At 36.1% G+C, this 27,439-nt stretch overlaps 4 protein-coding genes across 4 annotated transcripts in view; 3 read left to right on the forward strand and 1 right to left on the reverse strand.

Annotated features, from left to right (window-relative positions):
- Positions 1–27,439, reverse strand: part of LOC142336375 (translationally-controlled tumor protein homolog) — a 318,382-nt gene that overhangs the window by 136,179 nt on the left and 154,764 nt on the right. The window lies entirely within an intron of this gene.
- LOC142336371 (elongation factor 1-beta-like) overlaps positions 1–27,439 on the forward strand; it is a 128,178-nt gene that overhangs the window by 89,205 nt on the left and 11,534 nt on the right. Inside the window, exon 2 of the mRNA XM_075385152.1 lies at positions 21,702–21,922. Within this exon, the coding sequence (XP_075241267.1) occupies positions 21,730–21,922 (193 nt within the window). The 5' untranslated portion in view covers positions 21,702–21,729. The remainder of the gene's footprint in view (positions 1–21,701; positions 21,923–27,439) is intronic.
- LOC142336369 (N-acetyltransferase 9-like protein) lies at positions 12,942–13,678 on the forward strand. The gene has a single exon (XM_075385150.1). It carries the CDS (start codon positions 12,978–12,980, stop codon positions 13,671–13,673), a length of 696 nt encoding a protein of 231 aa, XP_075241265.1. The 5' UTR covers positions 12,942–12,977; the 3' UTR covers positions 13,674–13,678.
- LOC142336370 (uncharacterized) lies at positions 13,989–15,047 on the forward strand. Its single transcript, XM_075385151.1, has 2 exons — positions 13,989–14,386; positions 14,785–15,047. The coding sequence occupies exons 1-2, from the start codon at positions 14,036–14,038 to the stop codon at positions 14,938–14,940; spliced, it is 507 nt and encodes a 168-aa protein (XP_075241266.1). The 5' UTR covers positions 13,989–14,035; the 3' UTR covers positions 14,941–15,047.

Genomic DNA, 27,439 nt, shown 5'->3' on the forward strand with positions numbered 1-27,439 from the left:
GCTTTTCTATCCGGCACATTGGTAGGACTTTACACATCAGGAGATAACGTTTGCTCTTTATCGTCAAGAACAAGGTTACTGATAATTTTTTCAGCATCATGTTTGTTGGTTTCAATGTTTGCTCCCTGTAATTTCCGGAAAAACTGTTGCAAAAAACTGCTCTATTTGTTATAAGTGATACCAAGACGGAGCAGTTTTTATGGGTACTTTTGCGAACTTTTAAACTGCCTGCTTGTAAAACGTTTGATCTGAGCCATGAAAAAATATCGCTGAATTTTCGATGCTTCATCTACTGTAGCAGGTTGTTGTTTATCTGGTTTTCCTTTTTTGTTACAATTCACAACTTCCCTTTTTGCTACTTCGAGTTCTTGGAATTGACTACAATTTAGCATTTTCCCAAGTTTTCCTCTGTACTTTGGCTTCCGAATCATGCCTGAACCAAAACTTTTGTCGAACAGTGCCGCCTGCAAATCTTTGGCTTTAAGGTAACCATAAACATTTTACTTCAACATCCATCGGAGATAGGAGTAGATTGTTTGCATACCAATTTGCGGACGCTTTATTTTCAAGATGCCGTTACAATTCTGATAATTATAACCGGTAAAATTAACAAATATCTCAATGCGGAGCTTGGGTCGTCAAACTAGAGTGCTTAAATGTTTTTTTCTTAGAGAATTTTCTATGGCTTTGCTATCCGGCACATTGAAAGGACTTTACACATGGGAAGATACCATTTGCTCTATTTTGTCAAGAGCAAGTTACCCGATAATTTTTTCAGCACCGTGTTCACTGGTTTCAATGTTTGCGCCCAGTAATTTCCGGAAAAACTGCCAAAAAATTGCTCAAGAGTTTATAAATGTTACCAAGTCAAATCTTTGATCTGAGCCTTGAAAAAATATCACTGACTGTTCCATGCTTCATCTACTGTTGCAGGCTGTTGTTTATTTGGTTTTCCTTGTTTGTCACAATTTCAATTTTTGCTCCTTTGATTTCTAGGAATTGAATACAGTTTAGCATCCCCCTAAGTTTTCCTCTGTACTTTGGCTTCCTAATCATGCAAAAACCGAAACTTTTGTTCAACATTCCTGCCAGCAATTCTTTGGCTTTTAGGGAAACATGTAAATTTTTTACATCAACATCCATTGGAGATAGGAGTAGTTTGTTTACATACTGTTTTGCAAATCCTTTTTTTCCCAGATGCCGTTACATACCAGATGCCGTTACGCTTCCGAAATTTATTACTGGCAGCATTAACAAATTTTTCATTGCTGAATTTGGGTTGTCAAATGAGAGTGCTTGAATAGTTTTCTCTTCGAGCAGTTTCTATGGCATTTCTATCCGGCACATTGGTAGGACTTTACACAACAGGAGATACCATTTGCTCTTTGTCGTCAAAAGAAAGTTACCTTATAGCTTTTCGAGCATTGTGGTTGTTGTTTTCAATGTTTGCGTTAATCAGTTTCCAGTAAAACTCTGCCAAAAAACTGGTCAGATTTTCAAATCTGGTACCTGATCGGAGAAGGTTTTATGTGTATTTTTGCGAAACCCTAATATGGCTGGTTGTTTGTGAAATGGTTGATCTGAGCCTTGAAAAAATTGTCACTGATTTTTCAAAGCTTCATTAACGGTTGCAGGTAGTTTTTATCTGTTTTTCCTTTTTTGTTACAATTTAACTTCTTGCTCCCTTTATTTCATGGAAGTGATCACAGCTTAGCATCTTTCCAAATTTTTGTGTCTATTTAGGCTTTCGAATCATTCAAAAACCGAAACCCTTGTCAAAAAGTGCCGCAAGCAAATCTTTGATTTCAGGGAATTATATAGATTTTCACTTCTGTGTCCATCAGAGATAGGAGTAGATTGTTTCTATAGCATTTTCCAAAAGCTTGATTTTCGCTAAGCTTCTGACCCTCGGTGTTGTTCCCGCTCATTTCAAGAACAAATTTGTCAGCGTCTGCGAGATAGTGCACTTCCTTGAACTCATAGTGTGTTACGGTCCCAACGACAGGACCTCGTGTACAAAACTTGGAGTTTCGTCTCCATGCATTTTTGCAACATCAATTTGGGAGCTGTTCTAAAGCTTTATGTTTCGTATCTCTGACAGTTTGTCCAATTTTTTACTTTGTCGAAAATTAAAAGTTTGTCTCTAAGTTTGTCTCTAAATTAAAAGTTTGTAAAACCAAGTTTGTCTCTTTTCAACGACAGATGATTAATCATTCATTTTTCAGCTACTGCTGCTAAAAACGGACGAAATCAGTTCTAGTCTCATTTTTTTCATAAACCTATTCCCATCTGTTTCATGTCCCTCCTTTAAAGCTTTACGATCCTCTTCAACTCGGTATTCTTCTTACTTTTGGGAGTCTTTATTAACAATTGCGCACCCTTTGTTGAGTAAAAGTCCGTCTTGGGGAGTTTGAAACCTCTAAAAATCCTGAACGGCGTCATTGTTTCAAAAACGCAGTTCGATAACTACAGCTAGTGATCGAATTTACTGCTAAAACTCTGACAACGTTTCAAAATCTTAAGCAGTTGCCTTTTCTTATGCTCTGTTTTCAACCCTTTACTCCTACGGTTTTTTTAAGGACGGTATGTTTTTTGTTTTTGAAGTTTTTTAAAACAATTTGGCAGAGTTAGATCAGAAAAAAACTTAGTATTGTCCTGCAAAAAACTGAAAAAATCCAGCATGCTTTCATTCTTAGTGCATTTTTTTAAAAAAAATTTAGCTCAATGATTAGAGCTAGTGACCATCTTTCTTGCTAAATACCCAAATCTCTGAAAAACCTCTGTTTTAAAACAATTGAGAAATAAATGATGTAGAAAAAACTGATATGACAATTGAAACTGATTTCTGATTTCTAAAACAAACGTTTTCAATATTTACGGTCAACCAGAGGTAAAAACTGTTTCATAAACCGTTTGGGGTAATTTTGCAATCAGAAATGATCGAAGAGGATTGTATCAGCAAGAAAAGTATGTTGAAGGAATGGAGCTTGTCAGAAGTAACTGGCATAAGATCATCGAGTCTCCGAGCTTGAATTCAGTTTTTTGAGAGTTTGTCTACAAGCACCTCAGGCAATCGAAGATAGCGTTTCTTCCTGTCGCGTTCGTTACTTGGAACCATGGCGGATTGGGTCTCTACAATGCGCTCATTATACTCTACGTTCTGTACGGTTTGAATTGAGTTCATCTCTCTAGATCAAACTTTCATTGCCTTGAACGGTTTGAAATGAATTGAATTCAAGGTAGTTGTTGCTCTCAAAATTTATCTGTTACTCATCTGAGATTATTTAACATCATACCTCTGTTCATTTTCTTTCATGTCAACATTGTCCTTCACACCAGTGATGTGGTATAAAGTTATCATAGCACCTGAGATAAAAATTGATGTCATCAGATGTCATGAACCAAATAACAAGAATAAAAATTGATCATGAATATTATAGATTGCATTGTTTGATTGTTGATATCATCGAATGTGTGGTTTTACAGTTTATCTTGATTTAAAAAAATGTTAAAACTCTATTCAAAATTTTGAATGTTATTGCATAGAACCAGAAAAATTGGGAAATTATCTTACCAAGAAGTTTGAATTGAAGAAAAATTGATAAAAATGAAAGTTGGGTGTTAAAAAAAGAGATAGCTGGACTGAATTGAAGTTGAGGACAAATGTTTTACAAAAGGTATAGCCGCATCGAATTCAGCATTCATCCGAAGACCTGAAACATGGAGTAATCAGATACTTAGCGTTATAAGATGCCTGACTAACAAAATGCTTGATTTTATAAGCGCAAATGTTAGCAAACAAAATGTTTTACATGCACTAATTTCCAAAATTGTTAAAATCAATTCTTTTCACATTAAAAACGAGATTTTTTGGATATATACCTAATTTATGAAAATTTCTCGACTTTTCACGCGGGAATTTATATTTCATAAAAATCTCATTCAAATTGTGAATCTATTTTTAACTCACTATACAAAATGAACACAATTAATGAACTTGACCATTCTTAGACATTGGATAATCCTGCAAAATAATGTTGCATAGATTGATAGATTTATTTTACGATTCGTTGAGTGACAACAATAATATTAATACTTTTGACCCCAAACAAACGTTCTTCAAATTACTTGACTGCAATGCTACATTACTTGCAATATTTTTGCAGACCCCTGCAACCACTTCATCTCAATAATTAAAACAAAAGACTTACAAAACGAACAAAATCTACAAATTTTGTCTCTCATCTCACAAAATTTATCTTATATAAAGGATTATGTAACAAATTCTTCATTAATTGATCTTGACTTGTTTAAATTCATTATTTGATTTTATAATTTGTCAATGGATGTTGTAGCACCAGCAGCTACGGCTATTACAAACGCAATAACAACAAACAACAATTCTAGCTACAAACCAAGGAGCTCCAATTGTTTGCATTAATCGCTGTTTGCATTAATCGGACCAACAGAAGACTTCAGAGTATTTAGAGATTAAATCTGGAGCTCTATAACACTCGCGCAAGTCCCAGATGCAGGTAAATTTCATCTCTTCATTGTAAAACTTCATTTGGCAGATGGTGCACTCAGCTACTTTCTTGAACTACCAGCGGCAGATAAAGCAGACCTTGCCAGAGCACTTACGGCATTAGAAAAACGGTATTTTAGTGCTAATCAACTTGAGTTCTACAAACCCAAATTTCAAGAAAAGAATTTTGAAACCTCAACAGAATCACCAGAAGTTTTCGTAGCAGACCTTACAAAGCTTGCTAACATTGCCTTTGCTTTTTTTGGAGGAATAGATTGATCAGGCATGCGACCTCGAAGAAATCGAGATGCCTTTATAGCACAAATGCCAACCCAGCTGCGATTGTAATTACTCGTGCGACCAGTTACAGATACAGTTGACATGCTCTGTACTCAAGTTTCTAAACGACTAGTTTTGAAAAGCGTATTACCTGGTGAAGATTCGGTTTCAACTGCATTCAACGCTGTTTCAAGTACTCAGCGATTTACTAGCTTGACCAAAGTACTAAACTCAGTTGTTGAAGCTCAAAAAGATCTGGCACAAACTCAGAGGAGTGTTGGACAACAGAGAACGCAAATAGACAAATTTGTTCTACAAGTGAGCTGCGATGGATCAAATAGATGAAGAAGAAACAGTAACAACCGCAACAATTTTGGACAATGATACAATCATAATAATTCACCCGCAACATTGACAAACTACAGACACTCGTTCCCGCGGTCACAGTACAGCTCATTAAAAGGCCAAACCTATTGAGCTAGGCTTAACCCTGTCATATGTCGAATATGTGGTGAACCTGGCCACATGGAACTTGATTGTCTCTTAAGACAAACTGATCAGCGTGAGGGAAATATCCCTTTCAAATACTACAGAGGAAACTCAAAAACTATAACAGCCACAGTCAGATATTCTAGTTTAATCAATAATCACAACTTACAGTACCTTATCCATTCAAATGCATGGAGATAAGTTTAATTGGATACAATTGAGTTTCGCTTCCCAATTTTTTTGATGCTCTTGTTGATACTGGAGCCTCTTCAAGTGCTCCGGCTCTCAAATCGCTTCAATTTATCCAGAAACAAGCACCAGAGAATATTTCATCCTCAAGTTTTCAATTCCAAAGTTTATTAAACTAGCTAATGGGGAAAAAGTTTTTGTTCTTTATAATGTTGAAATCGTATTTCAAATTGATGGCTAATTCTTCAATGAGAAGTTCCTTGTTTTGAAAGAAATGAACTCGCCAAAACTAGGCATGCCCTTCTTGAAAAAGAATGAAATTATTTTACATCCTTACAAAAGTTTGCTTTAACTACCTGATATTACGCTCAGTTTGAACAACATTGGTTCATCAAAATCATACAAAGAAATATAGTAATGGCAAACATTTCCAAAATAATGATTTTACCAAATCAACAAGAGATATTGAAATGTAAATTTGAAAAACCGCACCAAATATTATTGGCATTATTGAGCCGTCATTACTCTTTGAGCAAAAATCTGGATTGTGTGTCGAGTCCTCCACTAGCAAAATTGATTCTAGATTTCGAACAAAAATTAGAATAATAAACTTACAGCCTTACAAAATAACGGTGTCGCCGCAAACCCGAAGTGGCAAATTTCAACTGGTTACACAAAAATAAGCATCTTATCTGATACCAATAGCTCCATAAATAATTGACTGTCATACAGATTTAGACACGAATACTGAAAACAAATTAACTCAACAAAAGGATAATTTTTCTTCATAAAAGTTTTGGTTTGCTACGCCAGAAAAGTTGCAATGATTCGTCCAAATTTCAATGTATTCAAAAAACCATTTATATTACAATAAAACGTTTCAAACCAAAAAAAATTTTTGGATTCTACAATCAACGAGGAGAACAAAAAACAATTTTTGGAAAACTTCAACTGACATGATTCCCTTTTTACAAAAACTGAAGCGATGCAAAATGGACAACTTACTTGTTAAACATCATCAGATATTTGCGCGACACAGACTGGATCTTGAAAAAACGCTGATTGTCTATTAATTCTGACGTCAGAAAATGATAAACCAATATGCACTTCGAACCCTACAACATCAATACATTTACTCGCTGAAATTTTTATATAATTGCATTAATGTAGCTCTATGACATTATTACAACACTCCCGTTTTTCAAAGTAATCATCACCCATATTTGCACAACGCAAAATCGTCAGAGAAATTAAGAATACTAATTGATCTTAGGAGGATTAACCACCTTCTTCGACATGACTATACTAATAAGAATTTCTCCATACCTACAACGTCTGATGCCTCGGCACACTTAGCAGGAAAATAATTATGGCGAAAATGGATTGTCAAGCTTGATGCTCAATACAGATGGCAGATGAAAAAAGTGTACAGCTGTTAGCTTTCAATTTTGTTAGAAGACCTTTAGCAATCAAAATTTAGCGCAGGGACTTAACAGATCGCCTACGGCTTTCAGTTTGTGTGTTAGTAAACACTTCGAAATGTGTGTAGCCAATGATCAATGTTTTGTCTATTTTGATGACTTGCGAAGAGGTGCTTCTGATGGAAACAAACTTTTGGAAAATCTTGATGCAAATTTTAGAACAAAGCATAGAACAACCAGGATTTAAGTTGTCAACAGAAAAATTCCAGTTCGACATTTTCCAGGTTCAGTTTCTTGGACACACCATTACGGGAACCTGCCTGAGTCCTAATAAAGACAAAGGTCAGAAATTCCTTAACAACATTAAAATGCCGAAAACTACTAAACAAGTTCGCAAATTTTTTGGTTTTTTCAATACTTCCAAAAACTTATACCTAATTTAGCAGTCAAATTACACCCATTTTTCAAATTATTATATAAAATGAATTAATTAGGACAAATGAACACACGGAAAGCATTGACATATTGAAACAAGATTTGGATCAAGCTTGCCAATTATCACTGAAAATGGGCAAACCAAACTCTCAAATTGTTCTTGTGTGTGACGCTAGCTTTTATGCAGCAGGATATATCTTACTGATTGAAAATTATCATGATCACTCAATATTACCCATAGAAAATTTGTATGCTTCAGGCGCTTTTTGATCCCACCTGTTCTCTCCAAATCAACTCAAGCATTCTATTTATGTGAAAAAAATTTTGAGCGTTTACTTAGCATTTGGAACGTTTGGACACTACTTATGGGGAGCATCTAACAAACCAATTATTGTATTGACTGATAACAAAAGTGTTACTACACTTTTTCAAGCAAAAGTCATTCCTGGAAACCTGAGGAATGCTGTAGATTACACCTTATCTTTAATTTCTGTAGTTGGTCACATACCTGGAAAAGCAAATGCGGCTGCCCAATAGTTTTCACGAATCAATTTAAATCCAGCTACAAAAATGAGACTTAAATTAGAAAACCAAATACCAGTGAGTAAAATAATCATTTTATTTAAAAAAATACGAACAAAAATGAACTTGGGGAATTTGCGCCTATAGAAGATAACAAACAATTTGAAGACAATTTCAAAACACCATTAGTTGTAATTGAAACTGAAGGATCCCAAAGTGATACCGTAGTGATGAATATACATCGACTCTCTCGAGTCCCTAATCAACTCGCTCGATACAACTAATCCGTTAGATGAAATAAACTTAGAATCAAAACCGACATCATTGAATAAAGAGAACAAACAAAAAATGTAGACATTCAAAAAACATTTGCTTGGATAAAGAACAAAACTAGGCCCGACACAACTTATTTATGTTACGGTTGTTCAAAAGTATGATAAAAGACTCAATAGATTAGTTATTGATGACGGAATTATTTATCGAAAATTCTTTGATGATACTGGTCGAAATTTCACAAAACGAATTGTTTGTAAAAACTTGACGCCACCATTAAACCCTGTCATATCTAATGCAAGTTTTCCTGCAGATTTGTTACAAGTTGATATTGTTGGACAACTTCCAAAATCAGGAGGTTACTCGTACGTGATTACCGCAAAGGATGTCTTCTCAAAGTATATGTTTGCTCAGCAATTAGATCGCCCCTGCTGAGACAGTGGCAAAAAAATTAATGCAATGGCTATTGCGACATTCCTACATTCCATTAGGAATCCTAGCAGAAAAAAATTCAGTGTTCACATCACAACAAACTCAAAGCCTTTCAGAAATGCTTGAATTTACAACAAACTCAAAGCCTTTCAGAAATGCTCGAATTAAAACTAAATCATGCCACGGTTAAACAGGCCGAAACAATCAGCCCTTTTGAACGATCTCATGGACCTCTGAAATATCTTAAGATTTATGAGAACGAACTCAAACATGACTTGCATAAACACTTTGATCTGGCTGTATTCCAACAAAACACAAGCTATCATACAGTACTCGGTTGCTCACCAACTTTGGTTTTTGAATTCAGGATATCATTGAATTCAATTATTCTTCGTTTCAACAACAGAACACTTCCAAAATACTCAATCAAATTTGATTACGTTATTGATCTTCAAACTAAGTTAAATAACATCTTTGCTACAACCAAGAATAATTTAGCTACAAAGCATAGACTTTGCCCGATCACCCATACTAGCACATAAGAGTCATCGTCACCAACAGAAATTGACGCAAAGGGTTTTACAACTTGTCAGTTGAAAACACGAGAACTCCATTCTCAACAAACAACATATTGCCTTGACAACACAGAACCTCCGTTTCTGCGTCATACTCAAATATAGTACAACAAAAAAACTGAGAAAAAATAGAAAACGAACAGAATGATGGCATGCATTAATAATCTAAAAACCCTTACCTGTTTGAGTCGTATTTCTTTAAAAAGTTATGCATTCCAAGTGAAGAGCTGAAAATTAAAACAAAGTTATTTAGGGCAAATTTCAACAGATATTTTATCACTACGCCATGAGAACACCTTACACCTTATTTATTTTGTTTATGCCCATGAAAACTAAATAATACCTCGAGGCAAAAGCAATTTCATACCTAGAGCTTATAATTAAATATCTCGACTCACAATAAACAATTTTTAGGAAATTTTGAGGAAATTCACTGTAAGTTATAGCTTCCTCCATAAGGCTTTTTAGACTACAAGCGAAGTTTTTACTTCATCTGAGATGTATTAGCCCTACAGGAGTAATTCCCAAATTGGGATGACTGCATTCCGTTAATTTATAGTCTGACAACATTACTAATTTTATAATGATTTTATTTGACGTATATGATTAACAACAAAAGCTCAATAAATTTTGATTATCTATCCAGATTTGTTGAGAAACAATTACATCATGCACGTCAAGATCTACAAGACTTGAGAACAGAAATTTCGTAAACATTGATGACAAATGATTTACGTGAAAGAAACCGAGGTGGAGTCCCTTTGATTGCCTTTGGAGCTCTTGCTGGTGTTACAGCAGGAACAGGATTTGCGTGCTCAATCGGAAGTATTTTTGGAGCGTGTGGTGGTTCCACAAAAAATCGGGATGACATTTATTTTGCTCTACGAAAACTTGAAGAAAATGAAAACCTATGGATCGAAGTTCAAAACAAACCTAGTGAAAAATTTAATTTTGTAGCTTCTCAATTGAAAGACGTTAAGCAAACTCAAAAACAGAATATTCAAAAGACGAAAAAACACGCAAGTACTCAGAATAAAGCGATAGAAGTGATAAACTCAAACTCGAGAACACTTATGGCCTGCACACATTATTTTTACGCAGGCGACCAGAAATTGAAATTGCAAACAAAGTTAGCAAGTTCTCTATTTGCACTTAATAATGAAATCAAAAATTATCGCCTCGCTGCTTATTCTTACAAGTTAACAATACTCAACTTAATTATGACAATGGTTAATAAAATCAAACCAATTGGTTTGGTTCCAAAACAAGTACTTGACAAAGTCCTTTAATCTTTTACCTACTCAGCAGACAAAAGAGGATCATCGATTAACGTTAGCAGTATCTCCTTTTCAAATCCTCAGTAATTATGAAACAAAACTGCTGACAAATGTCCTGGTAGAAGATTATGGAATGATTTTTTGTCTCGCCGTACCTTTTGCATCTGGGTCAACTGCTCTCAACCTTTATCGTGCTATCACAATAGTTATGCCGACGAATGATACAGACAGATATGATTCTCAATATAAAACTGCAGCGGATTACCTAGCAATTGCTGAGTCAACCAGACGATTTGCTCTTCTTACTCCACCCGAAATTGATTCAAGGATCGCATCAAGCAGTTTCTCAGTTTTCACAAATGGTTTTTTCTTGAAACAGCAGAAGACACATGTCTTGGAGCTCTTCTCATCTTAAGCCAGTTTGCGGCTCTAAAAAATTGTATCCTAAAACTGTGAAACTTCCTGTTATATAGAAAGCCAAAAATTGGGTAATGGCAAATAATTAATCACTTCAGCTTCTGACAAATTTGACAAGTTTCTCAGTGAAATGTAGAATCAGTGGTATCAAGTTATCAACGCACCTGAGATAAAAAAGGATGTCATCAGGGTCAATGACTTTTGATCTTCGGAATGTTCGAACCTAGAAAACAAGCATGAGTTGATTTGGTTACAATCTGAACCGTGCAGAAGATCGATTACGCTTGATTTTTTAAATTTTTTAAGCAAAACGTGTGAAGAACAGGATCCTATATAACTTGCATTTCAAGTTGTTAAATTTTCATTTGCGTTCTCATTAAAATTCAATGATTTTTTGGATCTATTCTGTTTCGGCCCCCAGCTTATTGGTAAAAATTGTTTTACGAACTCCAGTTGCACGTGCCTTTATTTTTACTCAGTAACGTGCTATATTAACTTATCAAGAAAAAAAGGTACTTCGGAATATATGGAAAACTGCTCAAAATAAAAAAATCGTGTTTGATCGGTAGACAGCAGGCCGTGAAACTAAATAAGGGCCTCTTCAGAACAGAACCAGTTACCAGCGGGGTTCCTCAAGGAGCAATACATAAACGACTTACCTAATGTTCTAGAAAAAACCACCAGCTTTGGATATGCCGTTGATTTAAATGCAACCGTCTCCTATCAGAACGAATTAAACAAGACAACTTTTAACATAGATAAATGGCTTTCCGTTAATCAAATGAAATTGAATGTGGAACAGACTCATTTACTTCAATTCAAAGGAGACCTTTACGGAAAACTTCTGACACTGAAATTACGTATTGCACTTCGCAACGTGATCTAGGTTTAATTGTAGCAAAAAAACTTAAACTGGAACTCAAACTGCGAATTAAGAACAACCAAAGCCTTGAGGGCATTTTTTCAAATCAAACGCAACCTCTCAAACCTTTACAACTGGACGCTTACATTGGTTACGTTGTTCCAACTGTCACCTTCCCATCACAGACATGGATGCCCTCCCGGACAAACATCTCAGAACTTGAAAAAGTGCAAAAGCTGGCGACAAAATGGATTATCTGCTCAAATTAAATCTAGATAGATTGATCAACATTAAACTTCTACTCCTGTGTCTTTATGCCTGTGTCTTTACACGACCTAATTTATCTCTTGGCAATCATGAGGGGAGAGTATGACACTACCTTAGATCTAAAAGAAATGCCCCCTGAAGCCACTCGACAACATAAAAGAGGCGAATTCAAAATTCCGAAAAGTCGTTTACAAAAAACCGACAACTCTCCGCAGAATTAAGTCTCTCTACAACCTAGTTGTTAGAGTATACAAAGACTACCTGCAGTGCCTAAACAAGCAAACGTTGCTGAGGATTTACTACAAATTCTTCGAAATATCCTTCACCGAAAATAATAAATGCACAAGGAGAATACTGCAGATGTGGACATTGCAATCCCCTGAACAAAATAAAACTGACTTTGAAACACGGTTGAAAACCCTTGAACAAATATTCTAAAGCCTTATCTACTGCTAATACTACTAACAACAAGTAATTTGTAACTGGGGGTAATGAAAAACACAGGGTGGGGGGCGAAACAGAATAGATCCAATTTTTCTAAATAAATTTGCCGAAGAGAATGCCAACGAACTGTTGCATCTGTAAAATGTGGATCATTGGCTATGGACCAACATTGCTCTCATTTACAAATTTTGATTATGGGATTAAGCATAGAAAAGTCTGATTTTTGATTATAATGAACGCGTAATTCAAAAACGTTTGTTTTAGTAATAAGAAGTATAGGAGCTTTTAAAAGTTATTTTTATTTTTAGGAAGAAAACAATCAAAAGAAAATTTTAAAATATGATTCGTTTTTTGATTGAATATGATTCGAAATTTGTTGATGTTTATTATATTATTATTGTTGGAATGATTTGAAATATTTTTTGTTTCAGGTATATTTAACCGTATGGTTATAATTTTAATTTACTTGTTGCAAAAAAAATTAGTGTGATTGACAAAATATTTCCCTTTTCATCTTTCTATATTTTCAGAAACATTTGCACACTACAGTGTACACTGCGAATGTAGGGCATGTTATTGAACGAAAAGGTAATTGTAACTGGTGAAATCCCAAGATGTTGGCTTGTACCGTACAACTTGAATCATGTTGAAAAGTATCACTCGTGGATGAATAACTCAGAGCTGTTGGAGCTGACTGCGTCAGAGCCACTAACCCTGGATGAAGAATTTTCTATGCAGAAGTCTTGGAGAGATGATGATGACAAACTGACTTTTCTCGTTATTGACCCTGATGCTCTTTGCGAATTGTTTTCCCGAGCAGCTTGCTGTTGTGATACGCCGTCGGTTATATATTTGCTCTGCAGAGAAAAATTTGAGCTGAAATTGCAATCACGAATTGAAAATAATCACAACTGCTGTAATTGGTGCAAAGAGGAGTCAAATTGTCTCATTGGAGATATTAATTTGTTTATCGATTGGCAGGAATTGACAGGCGAGATAAATATGATGATAGCAGAAGAGTGCTATCGCCGCCGCGGATACGGAAAAGTTGTCCTCCAAGCTTTTGTGTACTATATAAAACAAAATCTCAAATTAGCGAAACTCCTAGCCAGGATTGGAGACACGAATTATGCAAGCATATCATTTTTCATGATGCTGGGATTCAGTGAACATTCAAGATCTTCTGTTTTTCAGGAAATAACGTATGAGAAAGATTTAGCTGACTTAATACTCACTGGTTCTAATTTTGAAATATATTCTTTCTGATGGAATTTTATGGAGAAATCAATACCGCTTCCGAAAACTTGTATAAGCAAAAAAAAGTCTCTCTAAAAATCCGCTCCCCTGAATGTAGTCGGTCAACTTGGGGACAGCAAGTCAACTCGTTTTGACATGGATAATTGCGGACAGTAGTCAAATCAGCATCAAACATTGAATTTAAAATTAGATAATTTACGAGAAAACACAGTGATTGTTAATCCAGATTTAAATAAAATTTATAATATGATTGAAGAACACAACCGCCTCTCGTTAAAACTAATACTCGTTAAAAATGTAAAAAAAATGATCCTTGAAGTCGCGAAGCGTCATTGAATATGTGATTTTTCAGATATCATTGCGATATAACAATGAGGTACGCAAGAGAGCCCGCGAAAGATAATAACAGTTCTAAGGCACATGGGCGGGATTTGCGAGTGCATTTCAAGACGTCGAGAGAAACCGCGATGGCTATCAGAGGCATGGAGTTGAACCGAGCCAAGAAATATTTAGAAGATGTTATTGCACATAAGGATATCGTGCCGTTCAGACGCTTCACTACTGGACCGGGCCATCATGCGCAGTGTAAGAATCACACATGGGCAATTGGAAGGTGGCCAGAAAAATCGTGTCGATTTATCCTTAAGCTGCTCCAAAATGCAGAGGCTAACGCAGAGTCAAAGGGTTTGGATTCGGAGAACCTTTTCATCACCCACATTCAGGTAACGGGGTTGCATTAGTCGGACAATCTTGGTGATGGCCTGCGAATTGACTTTATGTGCCTTTAGAAAAATGTAACTGCACCATGCTCTGAACTAATCTATACGTAAGGGCAAGCTTGAATTGTATACCATTAAATGAGAAGAATTGCTCTAAATGGTTTTATAAAATAGAAATGATTAAATACTATCCAACGAAGTCTGATTCACTGATTGTACTCGTGTTTCTATGCAAAATTTTTGCCTGAACATTTTCTAATGAGGTTTACCACGATTGATTTTTGAGTGATCTAGTTTGCATCTGGTCATAATTTCAATAAACTGAACTCAATCGGAGGCTCGAGACAGGCTTTAGTCTTATGTTTTGATTAATTAGTCAAATTAATCAGGAGCTGTTTAAGGTGAACCGAGCCCCTAAGATCAGGAGAAGGACATACAGGGCTCATGGTCGAATCAACCCCTACATGGCTAGTCCCTGTCACATCGAGTTGTTCTTGGAACAGAAAGAAAAGGACAACATGAAGCTCCATGAAAAGAAAAAGGGCGCTGCCAAGTAGAGCACGAATCAAGTGTCAAAATGTGACATATTTGATTGTGACTATTTGAAGTCTGAAATTAACGTTCGAATTGTAGTATTTTGTTGCAATTGAATGTTATCTACCAACCTTTTTGTCAATAACTACTGAAGAACGGAATCAACACATGTAACTGCCAAGACTGTTTCGTTTTCATATTTAAAATATTTAATAGCACTGTCAGTTTCGGCGGTAATTTTACAGGTGCATTTGTTTTGAGCCCAAAAGGGTATCGGTATTGTGCAATTTGTTTTCAGTGAACGATGAGTTCTGGAGATCCAATTTTCATAGCATGAAATGAGTATTGGAATGAATATTGGTATTGTTAATAGCCGCCCTCATCTTCTCAGCCGGCTATTATAGCGCTCCTATTTTTTTTTTACTTCGTCGAATAAAAAAATGTTTCGCTTTACCTCATTTTGCCGCCTTTTCAACATTTTGCGTGAAATCTTTTTGACTTCTCTAGGCTAGTTTCTCTCTTCTCTCATTCTGCTAAAAGTGATTTTGAACATCAGTTGCTCAGCAAAGCAATTCAAAATGAACAGAGTCAGTATAAAAATTGAAGTCAGAAGTAGAAACGGGATAAACCCATAAAGCCCAATTTTAGATGCCCGCTAATTGAACGTCGTTCCTATAAGTCTTAGTTACCATCTCTAATGCTTATTGGTATTGATAGTAGCCCCTGTAGCCTCTCTCTAAAACAGAAGCCTGTTCAACCACGAAATGCCATCAAAATAAATCGGACTTAAAAAAATGTTTTTGCACAAAAATCTTTTTTTTTTCAATATCTTCTGTTATTTCAATCCCAATAATGCTTATTGGAATCAACGGCGGCTATTTTCCGGCAATCTGCCGGGTATGTTTAAGGTTTCAATTAGGTTTTGTCAATTTGTGTCTATAGTTTAAGTTACTATCAACTAAAAATTTGATAGAAGTTGAAAAATGCTTTTTAATGGCGATAATCATTTGATTTGATTGGTATCAATTAATATTAATTGCTCTCTAGCAAATTTTGTTTTTTGTGTTTTTTTCGCTCGACAGGTTTTTCATCTAAAGCTGATATATTTTCGTTCGCAAAAATGGTAAACATTCGCAATTTGCTGAGCACATCTCTTAGAACTCTGCTAATCTCTAAGTTTGCAATTCGTCAAAGGTGCTGAGAAGACATATCTGATTGTAAAGAGCAGTTTTAGGCAAGTTTGTTCCCTCGTTGATCCGCCCCCACCGCACTACCCCCTCCCACTCGTCCACTCCTCACCCCGCTCCCTCGAACCATCGACCCTCGAGGCCCAAATGAGCAAGCCTCTTTCCGCACCACACTTTTTAGCCTGTTTTTAATTTTTTTTGCCTATTTCTGTTGTTTGCCTATTTATAATGCGCTTATCTGAATACCGCCCGTGGCACAATTGCAAAACCGAACATTTCTCTATGCCTTTTTTCTACAAGCGTGCTCTTAAATGTTTGTTGAGCAAATTTCCACCGAAGAAATGAAATATTTTAGTGAATTTTCAACCTCGTTCTGCAATTTTTGGAAATGATTTTTATTGTTGTATAATGTGTTCTCTTTTTGTTTAGCCACGCAGCCAACTTTAAGGGTTAAGCAAGTATGCCTAACACCATTTAGTGCGATTGATTGATTCAATTATGTTTCAATTGATTGATTCAATTATGTTGCACTTTTAAGATTAAGAACTGTTCTTTTGGAGCATTCAGTTTTCAGATCATGCCTTTTCTTTTTTCAGATCATGCCTTTTCTTTTTTGTTATTCTAATTCGTTTTTTTCATGCAAACTATTGAATTGCATAGGTTTTTGTAGCTCATTGTGCTATAAGTAAAATTTTTTGCTTCGAACGTGCCCCAGAGCCTTCTAGCTATTTTTGGCCTTCTCTCAATTTTTTACAGTCTATATAGTTTTGGGTCACTGACTTTATTTTTAGATCGATTCATATTTTTGGCTTTGATATCAATGAGAAGTGGAAATGGTCTGGTGATTTCAGCTATGCTGCAGTAATAAAAAGAGCGAAAAAGCCCAGCGGTTTTGACGCGGATGTTTTTCAAATTTCGGAGATGAATTGGTTGTTCTAGATTTTGTTCACTGAACGTGATATTTGTGTTCTAATGGTACGTAGTTGCATTTCTTTGTACCCGTCATGGGCTTGTTTAGTATCGTAAACGCAAGTCCCTTGGCCTATCTAATGGGCCAGAAATCTACGATTTTAATTGGTTTAATAATTAGGTAATGATTTTGTTTGGAAACTATTTGTTTTGAAAACCTACGAGTGGATTTCTGCCTTTCAGTCTCAACAGAGCGTCTCGGCCCTCTGATGCGGCACGATTGAAGCCGTATATTTTGTTTCTAGTTATCGTTTTTTCTTGCTTAGACTTTTGTTTTTATAGTTTTTTGAATTGTTTAATGTAACGTTGATTTGCTGCTGGTTTTGCCATTTGCTCCTTGAGAAAATCTCAAATAATTTCGAACATTGAGTATTATGTTATTTTTAATGGTTTTGATATCTAGTTTTGTGTTGTTATTTTGCCTTATATCTCATTGAACGATTGTTTTTCCGTTAGTATTGTTGCCCCCAAACGAATTTTAGAGCAATCTTTCTTCCTACTCTCTTTCTCTCTCTCTCTCTCTCTCTCTCTTTGTGTTTTTCTCTCTCGCTCTCTCTCTCACACTGTGTGCGTGTGTGTTTGTGTTTTGTCTTTTCTTTTTTCTCTGTTCGTCGATCCGTTTCGCTCTCTCTATCTCTTCTTTCATTCTTTCCGTTTTCTTTCTCTCTCTCTCTCTTTCCCTTTGTTTACTTCTGTTTTTCTCTTCTCAAATTTAATGATCAAGAAAACCAGTTGAGCAAATAGTCACCCCAAGAAACGGGAGTCCAAAACAGAATACACCAAGAGCGTCGGACAGAATTGGAAAAATCCAACAGCTTTCTCTGTTCTCCATAGGATAACCACAGTTGAGTTTTGTTTTTTAGCTGTTGATCTGCGGTTCCATTATCCATAAAATTTATCTGAAACTAAGTTTTGAGAAGTCTTAGTCGTATTGTTTAATCTTCCTCTATTATATTGAAATTCTACGAGTGGATTTCTTCCTTTCAGTCTCAACAGAACGTCTCGGCCCGCTGATGCGGCAAGATTGAAGCCATATATTTTGTTTCTAGTTATCGTTTTTTCTTGCTTAGACTTTTGTTTTTATAGTTTTTTGAATTGTTTAATGTTACGTTGATTTGCTGCTGGTTTTGCCATTTGCTTCTTGAGAAAATCTCAAATAATTTCGAACATTGAATATGTTATTTTTAATGGTTTTGATATCGTTTTATTTTGTTATTTTGCCTTATATCTCATTGGCTCTCCGCAAAGTTAGAATGTATGTAGCATGACGAACGTTTTTTAAGCAGGCGTAAATTTGATAAAGATGTTATTGGTTTCGATGAGATTGAAGACGCTTTATTGGAGTGTTCTTTAGGTTTTATAGTTTTTTTCTCGTTTGTATGGTCATATGCCTCATTGACTATAAAACGCAGTGGTAAGTTGAGTCTGAAAGTTAGATCAATAGCTGAATTAGTTATTTGGACTGTAATTGCGAACTTTTCTTGCAAATTGTTTATCTGCTATCGAGTGTTATTGCGATAATTTGACTGCTATTTTTCTGTAAAGACTTCCATCGCTTTGCCACTAAGATAGTGTGAATGATGTCATTTTCCATTTTGTTTTTTCGCTTTCTAGACCATTAGCTTGATTAGCTTTTCGATTACACTTGATTTACCTCATTGAAGAAATCCTATATATCAAACGGGTGAGCTCTAAAATGGGACAAAATTTTTGCATGTTTAAGGGGCCTCTTGAAGCGCATTGAGCGGCATGGTTAAGCGAATATTTTGAGAGGGTTCACTGACCTAAAAGGTTCAAAATAGATGGGTGAGAGCTGAACCTGGGACAAAAGACAAGTAGTCAGGTGCGGTTACCACGAGGCTAAGAGGGCTTGAAAGTATGCTCGCCCAAAGGGAGGATTTAGTGTCTTGGGTACTACGTGTTTTTTAAATGCTCTAAGTTTAAAGTTCTTATTGTAAACGTGTTTTTCTGCAGAGTGTTAGCTTTGCAGATTCTGCGCTTTTCTAGAACAATCTTAGCTTTCAGCTAAGTTTGTCACGCTTTACTTTTTGGGTATCTCAAATGCTCTGATTCTGAAGTATGTTTATTGATAAAAATAAAAGCGATTGTGAGAAAGGATTGGTTGTAGTATTTATAGCGTAATCGGTAAGATGGAGGACTGCTGTTTCGAGTGTCGAGGGCTCGAACGCGTGTCGGGTACTTACCCTTTTGTAGACTTGAAAATTTCTTATCAACACCATGCCGCCTGGCGTTCGAGAGCATTTCTTTCGACGCAAGTTGGTTTATGTTCCCGTCTGTGTGTGTTTTTTGGGGGATAAACATGGCATTTGTTTTCTTTTTGTAGCACTTCTTCTTTCCATTCGCTTGGTGTTTTCTTTGTTTTTTATTTTAATTCTTTGAACGATTGTTTTTCGTAAAAACCACTGGGATTTTCCCGTTAGTTTTGTTGCCCCCAAACGAATTTTAGAGCAATCTTTCTTCCTACTCTCTCTCTCTCTCTTTCTCTCTCTGTTTCTCTCGCTCTCTCTCTGTGTTTCTCTCGCTCTCTCTCTCTCTCTCTCTCTCTCTCTCTCTCTCTCTGTTTTTCTCTCTCGCTCTCTCACTGTGTATGTGTGTTTGTGTTTTGTCCTTTCTTTTTTCTCTTTTCTTCGATCCGTTTCGCTCTCTCTTTCTCTTCTTTCATTCTTTCCGTTTTCTTTTTCTCTCTTTCCCTTTGTTTACTTCTGTTTTTGTCTCAAATTTAATGATCAAGAAAACCAGTTGAGCAATTAGTCACCCCAAGAAACGGGAGGCCAAAGCAGAATACACCAAGAGTGTCAAACAGACTGAATTGGAAAAATCCAACAGCTTCCTCTGTTCTCCATAAGATAACCACAGGTTGAGTTTTATTTTATAGCTGTTGATATGCGGTTCCATTATCCATAAAATTTCTTAAAACTAAGTTTTGAGCAGTTTTAGTTGTATTGTCTAATCTTCCTCTATTATATTGAATATCAGTCGCAATTCAGCACAATCGTTAACATTGTTCCTATCGTAACTTGTTTTAGGTGTCCTTCATCATGCAACCTAGCGCATAATAAATGTGTTTTGAGACGCGCTTTGCCATCATATAGAAGTTCCTAATATTCACATTTTTGCTCTCATTAAGCATGCGGTATAGCAGAAACAAGCGAGTCACAAACGCCATTGTCCAGAAATTTGCTGTATAAAGAGCAAAGGACAAGTGCAATACGCATAGTTAGCGTAAGTGGTGAGACCTATGGCTGATAAACGAGGGGTATAGGTTCGAGCCCGAGTCGGTGCGAATCAGAAACTGTTTGGCAGAAACAGTTTTCTTGTTATGGATTTGCGGGCCTGCTAGTGACTTCTAAACACTCGAATTTTACTTATAAGATGCCATCTGCAATTAAAGATCAATCGTTTGCAACTAATAGCCCAATTGCTTTGTAGGTCTATTATTCAATTGAAATATAAAAGTTGTTTCCTTTCACCGTTAGTAAATTAGGGTAGCCTGTGTTTTACACTCTTGCAGTCTCTCTTCGTTTTCTTGCGTCACTATTTGCCTGTTTGGCAGAAATGTCTCAACAGTTTACTGCGCGATTTTTATCTGGCAATCGCTCGACAAGGAATTCTTTCTTCGGGAATTGGTTTACGTAGAAACAAATTTGAGAATTTTCAGGGCGCTGCTAAATCATTTTTGAGAGCTTTTGAAGCGATAGTAGACTTTAGTTGGGTTGCTTTGTTACAGCCCCTGGAGAATTTGACCATCTAGAATTGATATTTTTAAGCTTTTGTGATGGTTTATACTAATTGTAATTGCTAGTCCTATCGCTTTTTAGGCTATACAAACCATAATCAGTGAGTGCATTATTCTGTGCATTTTTACACCATCTAGCGAAATACCGCAAAAATCAGTTGAAGTCATATTTTTCATCTTTTTATTTTCATCGTTTTAGTTTCAGTATTTTATTTTTTTGCTTAGCAAAAGTTTGCGTAAGTTAATGGATTTTTCTGTGCTCCTCAATTTCTGTTGTTCTCATTTTTGGCAATCTCAGTATAAGCACTTCTTGGTTCTTTTTCGACTACAAAAAGCTTATAATGAAAGAAAAACAAAATAAAAAATTCAAATGAGAACACTGATGTTCAATTGCATAGCTTTTTGTGGTTTGCTTACTTGTACTTTATGGGACAGACTCAGGATAAAAGCAAATGAATTGAACTGAAACTAAAGGGAAAAACGGTGGAATTCAAATGTACGCATCCGCATCTATGCCCAATTGTATATTTTTACCGTTTTTCGAACGCTTGATTATGGAAACTTTATCGTATCGAACAGATTATAGTAAGTCAAATTTGCAACGCAAGCGGACGTTCGAAAATCTCGGGGCATGCAAATGGGCAGTGTTTTGCTAGATATCTACATGTTTTAAATTTGAACTTTGACCTTTGAAACGTTCGAAAGCGTTGCAACTTTATGGGACGGCCTTACTATAAACGTCATCGCTACTACTGTTTGCATGCTTGCCAAATCAGCGATTTTAGGCTGACTAATTTAACGAGCAACCTTGACCTTTGAACTCAACGTTGCATTCGTCTATATATATTCACTTCACAGTCTTTGTTCTTTCAGTTAAGCGTTGAACGCTGAGGATCAAAATGTCCACGCCGTACGGAGATTTCGAATCAATCAACACCTTCCTCGCCACCAGGAGCTACGTAGTGGGCTACATCCCTTCGTCCGCAGACGCCACCCTAGTTGCCTCAGTGAAGGATACACCCGACACTGACAAGTACCCTCACTTAGCTAGATGGTATCGACACATTGCCTCATTCTCGGATGCCGAGAAGGGTGAGTTAATGTTTTTTGAACGCACTAGAGTATTGAACCGCTGGAAATATTCCGATTGTATCCTGATGCTATCTGATTTTCATGGAATATTTTTTATCAGTTTTATTTTACTCAAATACGATTCTCGATAGGAAAGCGATAATTCAGAAGAGCTTATAATGATGCATTCGGAAAATGTATCGTCGCAATGTATGAGATTGCTAGCTGATCTTTAATTCACACGCAAGAATTGAATCGCTTGCTTTGCCATGTAAGCTCCATATCCTCGATCGATAAAAAATATTTTGAAAAATTTGTACGTGATATTTTTGACGTTGAACTGGTAGCTGATATCTAAAGTTGTGTATCGGCTTTCGAGTTGAGAAAAATTTTGTTTCATTTGAGCTCGTTGGTAATGTTGGTTGCGTAGTAATAGGGAGAGCTAATTTCGTGTCCGCTTTCCGGTATCAGTTTCATTGTTATTAGGGGGCATTAGAAAATTTGAACGATTTCAATATATCAAATTGGTGTGGCGGTGTGCGTCAAAGTGAAACAAGCAGTGAAGGTTGTGAAAAAGCGAGTAGTTTATGGCGTGAAATGTAGCATGCCTAATTCAAAGCAAAGTAGCGAGAAAGCACGTCTTTGGTTCGCTGCTTTTCGTGTGCTTAAATTGATTGTTTATTTCGACTATTTACCGTCTTCCTTTCCTGATTGAATTTCTGCAAGTGCATTCTCGGTAGTTCAAGATCTAGTTTTTATTCTTTTTGAAAATTCTTCTCTTGAATAGGGGCTTCTAAAATGATTATCCAATAGTTTCTTGTTTTTCAAAGCTTAAAATAGCAATTTACTTGGTCTTTGAAACTTATTTTCGATTTTTGTTATATTACACTGAACATTGGAATTTAAAATATTGAATCGGCATTACAAACTTATTTTCGCCTTTTGTACTAATTTATTATGTAACTCTTTTTGCATGAGCAGGCTGTATTATTGCCACTATTAACAACTAGGGGTGACCAAAATAGAAGATTTTAAAAACATATCTGTTATCTATATGCTAAATCATGTAAATATTTTTTGGAGCAATTTGACGATATGATTTCACAGATAACCGTTGATTTACAGATATGATTTTACCAATCTTATTACGATAACCGTTTTTATTGGCGTACATTTGGATAAGTGCTGCGCACTGATCATAAACAATCAGAGGGGGTACTGCGAGTTCATTGAACAAAAAGTAAAAGTTTTGGTTTCATATTTTTACTTTGCAGAACTACTGAAAAGTAGTACTGATAGCCAAAGCACTATAATTGTCATCTATTTCCGCCGTCATTCTCCCAATGGCTATTTAGGTGCACTCCTTTTTCTACAATCCGAACATTTGGCTGGTATTGGTGCGCTGTTCGTTTTAAAGATCAGTGTCAACTTTTTTGACTTAAAACGAGAATTATAAATGAGAATTTCAGTCACGCTGGAGTAGTACTCGGAGCGAAATGACTTAGGTTTGCGGAGTGTTTTCTTGAGAATTTCTGTACACATGCGGTAATTTGACTGCCGATTTCAGTGTTTTTCCTGAGTTCTACTGAAATGTTAAGTGCTATAATTACCCCCACTTGCAACAGCTCTAATCCTTGAACCGGCAGCTAATGCTTTTTATGGCTTTGAAACCAACTATTGTTATCAGAGTTAATTATCCTATATATTAAATGTATGGCAGTTCATAAGGAACCGTGTTTAACAAAAGGCGAAAATGCATGTTTGAGGCTTCTGAACAGCATGTTTAAGAACTATCGAAGAGCATGTTTAAAAACTCTCGAGCAGCATGGTTAAGAGGGCAGATTGCGAGAGATCAATGACCGAAAAAATTACTCTCGTAAAAGGTCAATGTCCGAAAAAGCGCAGACTACAAAAGAGTCGTTGACCTAAATGCGAAAAGAGTCAATAACCGATAATCCAGCTTGTCAAAAAGTTCATGAGCCGCAAAAAAACAAGGATGCAAGAAAAGTCATTCGAAAAAATGTTAATTAGAAACAGATCCGAAAGAGGGTATTGCTATTTTTGGCCTTTATTAATTGCTCTTGAACGAAGTTCATAGCAATTATTAAAAACGTGTTGGTCTTTTTTATGCAAATTTTTTGCTTGACCATTTTTTGTTCTAAAATTTTCTTTGACTTCTCAAGTTACTTTTCCACGCTTCCGTTCTTCATTTTGAAGGATCTTTATTGCTCTCACTCTTGTTGCTAATATAAACTTTGTCGCAGAATAGGAAATTTAAGGGCCAGATAGCACAGTCTGTAGTGCATATGGCTATGGAGCGGGAGGTTAGTGGTTCGAATCCCGTTGGGGTCAAATGTTTTTCCACCCGCCTGTTTGAGAGCAATTCTTCCGACATTAGTCGGTTTGTTTTGATTTCTTCGTTTTGTTGACAATAGTGGTAGTCGTAGTAATAGTAAAAGACTCAATTCCTTATTAGGAAAGAAAATAAAAGCGTACAAAGAATGCTAAAACAACTTTTACAGATCAAAAGGTGATTAAATTAAGATTAAGTCCTGCAAAGAGCAACAGCTTTTCACATAAGAAGAACATGAGTTTTCCTGGTCAAAGTATTCAATTCGAGTGCGTAAAAACTGGTCAATTGCATTCGTAATCTGACGTTCAGACATGTCAAAGTCGATAATCTTCATTCGCATCAGATGATTTCCGGCACGTTGATCGATTCAAAAAGTGTTCATCCGTCTCAAATTTCCTGTTTGAAATTTCAAAGTCCAAACTGATGAGTTCTTGTTGTCGAGCAGACAAAAGTTGCATTAGGATGCGAATCAATGAAATCATTTAGTAATTTCCATAGAATGAGAAGGTCTGTTCTTATTAGTTGAAAAGAAACGGGCAAGATGTCCAAGACTTTCAAACTTTCAAGTTAAGACTTTTTACAATTCACAACCCATTTGAGACAGCGGTGTTGAAACTTTTCCAACTTTCGCAATGCTTAAATTGAGGGATACCACACAGGCGAACCGTACTTCAAAATAGACACTATCGATTTATATAAAAGTTTTCTTCTAGACACATAAACTCCGATTGGAACACTACGTTTCAAAAAATTTAAACTTTTGTAGCCTTTGCAATGCTGAGGTCATTATGCTTATCCCAACACAATGAAATGTTCACAGTGATGCCCAAATCTACAATTGAATCCGCGTGTTTCAAGCGCGACCCATTCAAAGAGCTCAGCATTTTCGTAGCGTTGACTAAGACAAAATTTTACATTTGCTTGGATGAAAGTCCAACTCGTTTAAAATTGTGTAGGAGGATAAGCTGTCTATATCGTTTTGAATTTTGTCGATTTAAGGTCATCGCAATAAAGAAAATATTCAGAATGTTATATTTGTATTGAATCTGTAACATCGTTAATAAAAATAGAGAAGACTCAGCACGCTACCTTGAACTCCTGACGTCACCACTACTTTACTTGAAAAACATCCGTCATGTTTAACAACTTGCTTTTGACCGATGAGATATGATTGAAAGAGCATTGAGATTGTGATCACAACAAAATGAAGATGAATTATGTAACAGTAACCCGTGCGAAACAGTCAAAAGCTTTTTTCACATCAAAATATACAGTCAAGCAATCGTGTTGTATCCTTAACAGCATAAACTTTGTCCAATTATGAAATGAGTTGAGTGACCGTGCTACGTTGTTTCATGAACCCGTGTTGTTCACGTTTTATTTTGGAACACACTCGTGAGTAAATGAAGTTGAATATTAAACGCTTGACAATTTAGGTAGGATGCTGATAGGTGTGTAGTTTGTCTCATCGGATGTTGACCCAAATGTGTGAAGCGGAGTAACGGTTGATGTTTTCCACTGAGAAGGCCACTGCTGAGTTTTGGTAATTCGCAAGAAAATCTCGGAAGACCAATGGTGACAATTGTCGAGCACATTCATTGAGTACAAAAGACGGAATTGAGATATGCCTATTGATGAATCTTCGGGAATTCTGCTTAGCCAATTGTATACGTCGTCAATTGTGAAAGAGGATTCTTCCAAGTGGATGCTACCAAGTTCTGGTAAAATGAACTGGCTTTGGAAACCGAACTGAAAAACGTATCAAAAAGTTGAGCTTTCTCAAAGCTGCTAACAGCTTTGATGCTGCCAAAAAACATCGCGGAAGGATACATCGAATTTGATTTCAGTGACCGCGGCAATCGATAACATTGCTTCGTATTTAAGTTGAGCTGTTCAACCAAGGAGAATCTGTCCAATTCAATAGAAGTATCAATGTCATTCAGTTTTAGCCTCTGAAAGTCTAATTTGGTAGAGATTGCTTTTGATAGTTTTCTGGTAATTGTCACGTTTATTCAATAGATGCTTTGTATGAGATAAAAAGAAAAATGGCACGTCGAGTTGTTTTTTGTGCTGAACTTTCGAAGATTTTGACAGAGCCAAATAAAAGTAATCGTTCCAAGATTGATAGTAGTCAAGGTGAAGGGACGGATCAGAAGACAAAAACAAAATTTTGTCAATTCTGTGTTGAAATTGAGTGCATTGAAAAACAATTTAGCATAGACCATTGCAGAAGTGCTGCGACTATGTAACGCCACTTGAAAGCAAACAACTTTGGGGTCAGTAAAAGAGGCATCTAAAACCGAATAGGAGAGTCTACTGTGGACAAAACGAGATCTGAAATGTTGCCGCGACTGTGTTGGCATGTTAATGATTTGGTTTAGACCAGTCATTAACGATATCAAGGAACTGTCGTTCGACTGTGCTTTTAGCAGTAAAGGTTGTCCAATCAATTCCCGGAAAATTGTAGTCACCAAGAAAATAGTAGGAATAATTTGCTATACCTCTAGAATAAGCAAAAGAAAAAAGGTTGATGTATTGGCTAAAACATTTTGAAATGGTTGATATTTCAATCGAGAACCGCGACGACGCTGGAGGTATGTAGACATTAACGAAGAAAATTCCTTCACAGATAACTGCACAGCAACCGTTTCAATCGTTAAGTCAAGGCTTCTGAATCGCCGTTCGAACGTGACGCAATCAGAACTCCATGTTATCTAACTTCCCGATCACTACGTGATATTGTTTGATAACAGGAAACCAAAAAATTAATTCTACCGAGAGCCAGGTTCAGTAAGGAAGACAAAATTTGCATCCGAGGTCGAAGCTAATTTCAATATTGTGACGTCTCTGAAGGCTTCTGGCTGATTGGCAATTAAGAAGTAAACAATTTAGGCTTTCCAGTCTTGAAGCTACCTTCATGATAGTAGCAATATCGCCCTTATAGTACAATTTAAGCTTTTTGATTCTGAAATCAGATTTTTTACCCTCCCTATGAATCATATCGTACCGTTTTTGAAGAATTTTCTTTTCGGTTTCACATTCGGACAAAAAAAAATTAAATTAACCGGATGTTTGTAGTCCTGCAGTTTGAAGCTTCGTGCAAAACATCTGGATAAGAAATGAGTAATTAAGAGTGGTCTACATTTACGACGTTCACCTCTGTGACATTGATTTGCCCAGCCTTC

Source organism: Convolutriloba macropyga, chromosome 3 (genome assembly GCF_964194025.1).
Source record: "Convolutriloba macropyga chromosome 3, txConMacr16.3, whole genome shotgun sequence".
Lineage (NCBI taxonomy): Eukaryota > Metazoa > Xenacoelomorpha > Acoela > Convolutidae > Convolutriloba > Convolutriloba macropyga.